At 31.3% G+C, this 8,655-nt stretch overlaps 1 protein-coding gene across 1 annotated transcript; it reads right to left on the reverse strand.

Moving 5' to 3' along the window:
- Positions 1-815: 815 nt before the first annotated feature.
- LOC124362584 lies at positions 816-6,187 on the reverse strand. The gene is made up of 3 exons (XM_046817220.1): positions 5,799-6,187; positions 3,701-3,839; positions 816-1,208 (listed from the first exon to the last, which is right to left on the reverse strand). Exons 1-3 carry the CDS (start codon positions 5,959-5,961, stop codon positions 905-907), a joined length of 606 nt encoding a protein of 201 aa, XP_046673176.1. The 5' UTR covers positions 5,962-6,187; the 3' UTR covers positions 816-904.
- Between the last annotated feature and the right edge of the window lie 2,468 nt (positions 6,188-8,655).

An 8,655-nucleotide genomic window follows, 5' to 3' on the forward strand; every position in this document is an offset into this window, starting at 1 on the left:
CAAACTTTAATAATATCTACCTGATGTATGCCTACTTACGTTTTAACATTTTTATAGGACTCCCATCATAATTGCTTGTACTAAATAATATAAGGACTTCAGTTCTAAAGATTGCGTGTGAAGCCGCGGGTAACAGCTAGTATGAAAATATAAATTTTACTTACTGACAAGGTGTGCAATATGTTGCTCGGCAGCAAGATGGTTAGCTACCAAGTTCTCGAGAGAAAAAATTAATACGCATACCAATTAGGTTATTACTCCGCCAAGAATTTAGTTTCAAGAACATTGGATGTAACTTATATTAACCAGTAACAGGGTTGCAAAAATATATTAACCAGTAACAGGGTTGCAAAAATATGTATTATGTACAATACAACTAAATAACGGTACACAATGAAGAAATTGCTGATTTATTGTACAGGATTGAACAAGATTATAATAAAAAGCATACAAATTTCATTAAAAGGACAAGAAACAGCAAGCACATGGATAACATTGCATTACTTCTAAAGGTAAGGAAATTATCTGGCAGTGTGTTGTACTAGTGAATGTACAACAAATTATCTTCTGAACAAGTTGAAGATAATTTCCATTTACTTTGCAATAGCCTAGCCAATCATAAAATCTGGTCTTTGCAGGAAAACTGTTAATCCTACAAGGGCAAGAAACCATACATAGTCTTATAAAATTTCTACATGTCACTTATGGTTGTATTTGTAGAAAATGGATGGTTTTTTCACTTATCAGTAAGGTGTTTATGTATGATCTAAAGTAATTTTTTTATAATTTTTTTCAAAAGGGAAATAAACTGGGCATGAAATACAAAACATTTTAATGGTTGAAATTTTACAATCAATAGACTTATAACCTCTTGAAGAAAATGAATTAAATAGTACAATTACTATTAAAATTCTTCTCCATATAATGTTATATCTACGGCGGTGAGAAGTGCATTTCTAAATTTAGATTTCTGTTCAGCATCCATCCTTTGAACATCTGGTAATAAACTAGAAAAAAAGTCCCAATCTGCATTTCTCTCTCCATCAATCATAGATGTTACCTCAGAGTTGTTTGATGTAGAAATAAAGAAACTTTCTTCCTCTCCATCAGAATCTACAAGCTTTACCTCTAACTCATTACCAACGTCCATCTCATGACGTTTGGCTTCTGTTGGTATATTATTTTGAACAGTACGTTCAGCCTGATGCCTGTAAACAAAATCTTAAGTTAGGACGTTGTTGCAATGCTCCAAGTATTAATACAATTTTTACACATAGTAAAAAATTAAACCACAGATAAAAACAAGAAAATTGGGTGTGTGTTCTTAGGGTTTTTATTCCTTAAGTCTGACGCAATTCATATAAAAGACAGCTGGTTCCTCCCGTACAATGCTGGTCATACTTTTTTGTCCTTTGTGGTATGAATGGCACCATTCTTGTGTCAATGTGTACATCAGCAAAAATCTCATCAATGCAGTAATACGATCCTTCAAAGCTAAGCAATATTTGGTAGCAGCAATTCACAGACAACAAACTTTGTGCTGTGTAAGGCCTGAAGATGAGAGGGGTTGTTCATGAATGAGTTCACTTATTTAAAAAATGGTTTAACAAATATGATTGATGAAGAAACAAGTGACAGGCTATCTGTGATCACTGATAAACTTCTTGAGAAAATAGACTTGAAAATTTTGTAACAATCATCTCTTTACAATCTCAGCATTTTCTAATGAATTTATACAAATTTTTAGGACTTTTGTATAAGACAGTGGTGGGCAGATACGCTACTGAAAGTTTTGTGTTTGATAAGTCATGAAAATTCTTTCAGAAGTTCACCAAATGCAATGAATAAAATTGGCTTTGGACTTCTTTATGCCCTATGACCAAGAAAGAGGATTGTTTCAAAACAGAATTGTAACTGTAAATGAAACTTTAACTAGACAAATATTTTCAATCCTAAACTGAAGGTGCATTGCTACAAAAACAAAGTTTGGAAATATGTTTCTAGCAGAAAGCTCATAGCAACATGTTTTGAGATTCGAAAGGAATTTATGGAACATGGTATAACTATCAATGTGGATATGTACACTGTAACACTCGACTACTTTAATCTGATGCCAATTTTCTGCACGACAGTGCTTATCCTGTCTGCTGCTCAGAAAATCAAATGGGATGTTTTAGGCATCAACCTTACAGCTCAGATTTGGCTCCCAGGGATTTGAGGACAACGAGGAGCTCAAAGATGCTTTCAATATAGCTCAAGTCACAGGTAGAAGATTTTTTGGCAGAAGGTATTTCAATGTTAGTGAATAGGTATAATAACTATTTGAACGTTCATTGAAACTGTCTTGAAAAGAAAAGGAAAGCATGGGATGAATACAATAAAAAGGTTTGATCTACATTTGCATTTTATTAAAATAAAGGTTACTTGCCAAATCCCTTTTTTAGTGAGTAAATTTGGTAAGTAAAATCGGTGAAGTATATAACCATATTTTTTCTTTAAATTTAAATTGTCTACATGTAAGTTTGTCTCATCAAGATCAATGAATGTCAAAGCAAAATCTATCCATAGTTGATTTTTTTTTTAATCCTTGTGGGCTATTTCTCTGAGGTAAGAGTATTCAAAATCTGGTAAATCTTATGGTGAATACAAACATGCACTCTGAAAAATGAATTTGCAAAGGTGAAAAGTTCAAATGTTGCAGGTTGAACACACATAAGCAGACACTGTGAGTTTAACAGTAGCTGGGAGATTGCTCATTCTTCATATAATTTTCAACATTCTGACTAGACTTTAATTGGTAGTAAAGTATCTTTTAAAACAATGTGGGTCCTCCTTCTGTACAAATTGTTGCCATATTACTGGTAGTATTTCAATGTTATAGATAAATGGGTACTAAGTTTGAAAATCTAGATAGTTGGAATTTTGAACAGTAGTGATAGTAAGGTCTGAATCCATTAAAAAACGGCTTTTGTAGCTTATAAGTCAACCGGGTCTTCACACTAAAATGATATAAAACTTTGCCTTTCTTAACGTTTATGCTTTACTTGAGTTTTGTCCAACATCAAACATTTTTAATGTCTGCTACTTGTGTTAGTTGTCCATGCATAATGAATGCTTCCATGTCTTAAGCACATTGTGAAGCTCTTTGTACACATAAAATAATCTTGAATAAAAGACAAGGCATTTTTGTTTTTTATTTACTTTTTGTTTATATACTTCTTTATAATAAATTGTTCTATTAACAATTGTTTGTAACAAAGAATTTATTCTTCTTTATAAAGCTGAAACTTTACTTCTCTCACCAACATATTGAATGATACAATTTCATAGCTGCTATTTCAGTTTTATAGACTTAATTTTACTACATTTTAATCAATGTTTGTTAAAGAGTTCTTTAAATTGATATACAACAGATATAAGATACTTGTTTTTTTCACAGATCGTCATGAATAACCTCAGAAAAGTAGAAATACTTTTAGTAGTTTTCCTATAGCAAAACCGTAATAAATATACATACTAAATTTAAATACTCAAGGGGTACACGTTTGTCGAGATAGCGAGCTTAAACTATATCAGTCTATTCTGTAAATCTAAAATAATGAGGTCTTAATTTTTAACAATATTAAAATAGAATAAAAATGATAATTGCTAAGCTCATTTTGATAACTTTAAAATTAAAAAATTACTATACAGTACATACCCTATGTTCATGAATGGCAATAAAAAATTTAAATACTCTGCAAGATAATAAGTTTTGGTTGATTGACTTCGGGCTTTGTTTTTTAAATATCGCTTGAAACATCCTCTGATATTAGTCCAACGTCCTTTACAATATCCCTCTGAAACAAAAAGAGATATTAACAATACATACAGTGTAAGGCCTTAACAACAATTTGATGTAATAGTTAAACCATTGTGGATCACTAACGAAATATCTATATTCGTAATACCAAATTTAGAATGTTTATAGAGAGTCTTCTCAAGTGTGTGAAAATATTGTGTTTGTTCTAACTTTTCTTGCAGCGAAATACTATCTGATTTCCACCTTTAATTCTAGTTTTCATCTCCCCACTACAAACAGGATACTTCAGATTTAAAGGTCATTATCTTGAAACCATTTAAAACATTGTTCAACTTTTAAAAATTAATTTTGAGACAATAACTGCATGTTCATTGCCATTGTTCCTGCTGATGTCACTAGCCTACTCAGTACATAAATGAAATAAAAACACCAGACAAAGATTAATTATAAATATTTACAGGTAAAATGTTGTATTGGATAGTATTGATATTTATAATCGATAATAATGATCTGATTGTGTTGGTGGCCGCTTATTATACTGCAGTCCAGCAAAGTCCTCGTACTTACAATTACTTAACAGGGTAAACATGTCTGACAGCATTTCAATAATTTGGTAATAAATTGTGAAAGTAACGGCCGGAGCGGCAAAATATGAGTTTCGCGTTATTAACTTATTGGAATCGTCCTACTGAACAAAACAATATAAGGTTTGAAGGAATGAAAATGAGAAATAACGACGTTCTAGCACATAAAATATGAAAGTACTTTTGACATGCAGAGCAATATTTCATCATGTTCAACAGTTATACATCCGCATCGGGCGTCATGTGACCTTTTGTGACCGTGATTCAACCTCATGATGATGTCATCGGATGCGCCGCCATCTTAGGAAATTTAAATGAAAAATAATACTGAAATGGGCAGAATTTTTACCTAAATGAAGGATGTTTTCCTAATTTTGCTACAAATTAATTAGATGTTAAATAACATCTTAGATTGGGTTGAGACGAGTGCCTCTGGCCATCAATGCAAGCTGCAGCAGCTGCCCCATGCTAATGCCATTGAAGGAAAATCATCCCTAGGGACAGTACCTATCAGTAAAATATCAAATTCTAAAGGGTCTGATCAGATATATAAATTGAAAAGTAGTACAAAGAAATTTATGTAAAGTGTAAAAACCATAATAAATCATATAAAAACCCAATATTAATATATAAATGGACAGTAATAGAGAACACTTACCATTAAAAGGAAATAATATCGTTACGGTCAAAAAGTAAACTCCTAACATGCCCGACAAACACAATTTATTACGATTCTTCTAACTAGTAGATGGTTGATCCAAGATTGACAAGCACTCACTACATCCGAACTACAGTACACGATATCTTGTAAAGCACTGAGCACAGCCCCAGAGTGCTCAGATAACAGATACGCTACAGACCCGGTCGCAGATAACATTGTACACAGATATCGAGACAAACAGAACATTAAAAAACTTTATTTATGAATATACCACCTAAACCACGTTGTTTGTCATTTGCACTCCCTAAAACCATATATATCTTTGTTCAGGAGGATGAGCAGAATACGTTAATAACGTCAAATTTGTGATTTGCCAGGTCGGCCTTTAACTCATAGATACCAGTAATTCTAATTGATGATTTGATATTATTTATCATTCAAGTGTTGGACACTTATTATACCACAGCTTTAAGTAGGACGATAACAATAGGTTAGAAACACCGGGTTGCCATTAATTTCACAATTACCTTTTATTTTCATGGCCTGATAGAGAACTGCAGCCAAATTAGTAACAAGTATGGGGGGTGGGTACGATAGGCGGACCCGGATTTTTTATATCGAAATTGGCAAACGATATTACTTAACCATAACCATCCATATAATCAATCGATAATTAATTATTTTTAACAGTTTTAAGTATAAACAATTGATAATATTAGCAAATTATATTAACAAGTTATTGTAGGCCTACCTGATACACCCAACTCAGATGCAACTTTGGTCCAAGCTTGGTCTGACACTCCTCTAAATTCAATTGGAGGATATTTTCTTGTATTATATAACACAGGGAACTTTTCAACAGCTTTAACAATTTTTATATTTTCTCCGGGATCATAAGCAACTTCAAACCCCATTGTATCCTAGAAAGTCAAAATTTAAAAAAAATCCTACGTATAAAAGAGATAATCTTCTCAAATGCTCAAAAAACCAATAATAATAACCACTAGTCCAATAGACTAGGCCAGCTAACAACTCACTTTTTATAAAAAACTTTGTTTAACGATAAATCACTTGACTTACATGTTAACCTCAACTTCAAGACGTCTGAATAAGGAATAAGTAAACAAAAATCTATCATTATAATCAGCAGACAGAGAGCAGTTAATATTAATGATTCTCAGAGCAAAGAGTATAAAAGAAAATGTCTCTGCTGGTGCTGCTAAATAGAATCTTTGACGTATTACTTTTTATACCAATACAAGAAACAAAACGAGAAAAACCTGTCAAATACAGAATGTATTGAATGAACAGTTATTCCCATAGTGCCAAATTCCAATACAATTCATAGGATATGAACGCCAATTCGTTTCTTAAGAAATACAATATTTTTTAGAAATGAAAGATAGGTAAATTTTAATTGTTGCATGGTGTCAGATACAATACAGTCTCGAGATTATAAATGAACAATCACGTTAAAGGTACTCTGATACTAGATGGTTTTGAAGATACTGTATCAGTTTACTTGAGTTCGCTTCTAAGGTTTGGCCCCAACAACAGCCTACACTGAAGCAGAGTTTTCAAAATATTAAGAACAGAATTATTTTGTACGTATTATCGGTGTTCGCGTGCGTTTATACTTATTATTAATACTTATGGGTGAATTGGAACATTGACTGGGACTGGCAATTTTTAAATATAGGTGAGGAGTCCAGGATATTCTGTTTCCATATATGATTTTGAACGGTTTATCGATGCTTTGGATCTCTTTCAATGCATGCATTTCAGATGATCAGAGTTCTATTTGCAAGAAGACATTTGGCTAATTTTTTTATGAAACCAACAGTATTGTGGAGATAACACATATATTTGGCAATGCTGTTTCTTATGCTAATGTTATCTAACAACAACGTAGCCATTTATAGATCCAAGATGAATCGAATTCTTGTCCGTCACAGTGATCTGTCAACATGAGCGTTGCTATTCATTTAACAATGTTTAGAATACCTATGCATGTTTCTATCATTGTTTCTCTTGAGTTTGTTCTGAAATGAATTTTATTTAATTCATAGTCAATATATTACTTATTCTTCCTTCTATTCATTTTTTGTTCTTGCTATTTATTTTATGAAATTGTAGTATAGGCTGTTTATTTTGTTCTTGTAGTATTTGTAGTATATTTATATTTTCTTTTTTGTATTACGTTTATTTGTGTCATGATTACTTTACCTAGATGACTGTCATTACTGTTCATTCCCTATAAGTTGTTTGTCTTTGCTATTTTATAACATACGTGCACGTTAATATTTACAATCAATTGTGATATGTGCTGTATAAGTTTTGCTAATGTTGAATAATATTTATTTATTCTCTTGTGGTTTTTCTATTGGGCGTTGTTCTCAGATGAATGAGAGCATTATATTGTTTATTCTTAATAACATTTTGTTATATGTGTTAGAGCAAGATAAGTTAAATTATTGTTCTTTATTACATGCTTATTATTGTTACTGATTTATATTTTTTTTATATATATAAATATATATATTTATATAAATATATATATATATTTAATATACATATTCGAATATGTAGATTAAATGACAAGAATTAACTCAAAACGCTATTATATTTGTATGGCATAAATGCACTGCTACAGATACTATGCAGATGTACCTATACATGCATTCTGCTCGCGTGAACAGTAGTTCCACTACTGGAGAGTTCAACCACTCTAACCATAGACGTAATACTCTTTTGTTTAACCTTAGTTTGGCATCAAGCTATATATATAGTATTATATATATATATATATATTAATTTAATTTCAATTAACATTGAATCGCAAAAAGTACTTGCTCCGCCGGGAGTCGAACCCGGATCTCTCACTTGCCGGGTGAATGTGCTACCATTACACAACAGAGCGCTTACTTTTTCCGATTCAATTATTTTGTATTTGGCCGTATCTGTCACAAATAAGGCTATTGCCATTTATACAATTTAATGCATATATATATATATATATATATATATATATATATATATATATTATATGTATATAAATATTATATATAATATTGTATATATTATATATACAATAATAAAATTATATATATTATAATATTGTATTTATTTATTTCAACGGTTCCACCATTTTTACAAAAGTAATTCAACAAATCAAGTACTTAGCAATCAAGATGACAAATCATAATCAATATACACAGTCTTATGTAAGCTCTAACTTGAACAACATAGGCAATAACAGAGTGATATACTATAAATATAAATAACAAAAACAACAATAAATAACAAGGAATAATAACAATACAGTAACAGCAACGATAAATAAATAGTTGACCAATGCTATAACATTAATAAAATTTAGAAACTCAACAATATACTATCAATAATTAATACAATCGTAGCTGTTAGTTACTGTAAGTGGATCTGTTTAAGCATGTGTTAGGTGTTTACATTTAATAATTTGTTTTTCAGGGTGTATTTTGAATCGTGAAAAAAGTCGATGTGCGCTGCCTCGCTACCCAGTTTTAGAAGTCTGCATATTCCATGGTTTGATGCATAATATGTGGGCCTAAATCTTCTGCAGAAAAGTG

This window comes from Homalodisca vitripennis, chromosome 5, assembly GCF_021130785.1.
Source record: "Homalodisca vitripennis isolate AUS2020 chromosome 5, UT_GWSS_2.1, whole genome shotgun sequence".
NCBI classification, from domain to species: Eukaryota; Metazoa; Arthropoda; class Insecta; order Hemiptera; family Cicadellidae; genus Homalodisca; species Homalodisca vitripennis.

What these genes read in the sequence shown, in the direction of transcription:
- LOC124362584 (XM_046817220.1), bottom strand. Translation starts at nt 5,961, where the DNA reads ATGGGGTTTGAAGTTGCTTATGATCCCGGAGAAAATATAAAAATTGTT. An exon ending in ATCTGAGTTGGGTGTATCAG is followed by an intron (nt 3,840 to 5,798) that starts GTAGGCCTACAA and finishes TTTTTGTTTCAG; the next exon opens with AGGGATATTGTAAAGGACGT. An exon ending in TTGCCATTCATGAACATAGG is followed by an intron (nt 1,209 to 3,700) that starts GTATGTACTGTA and finishes TTTTGTTTACAG; the next exon opens with GCATCAGGCTGAACGTACTG.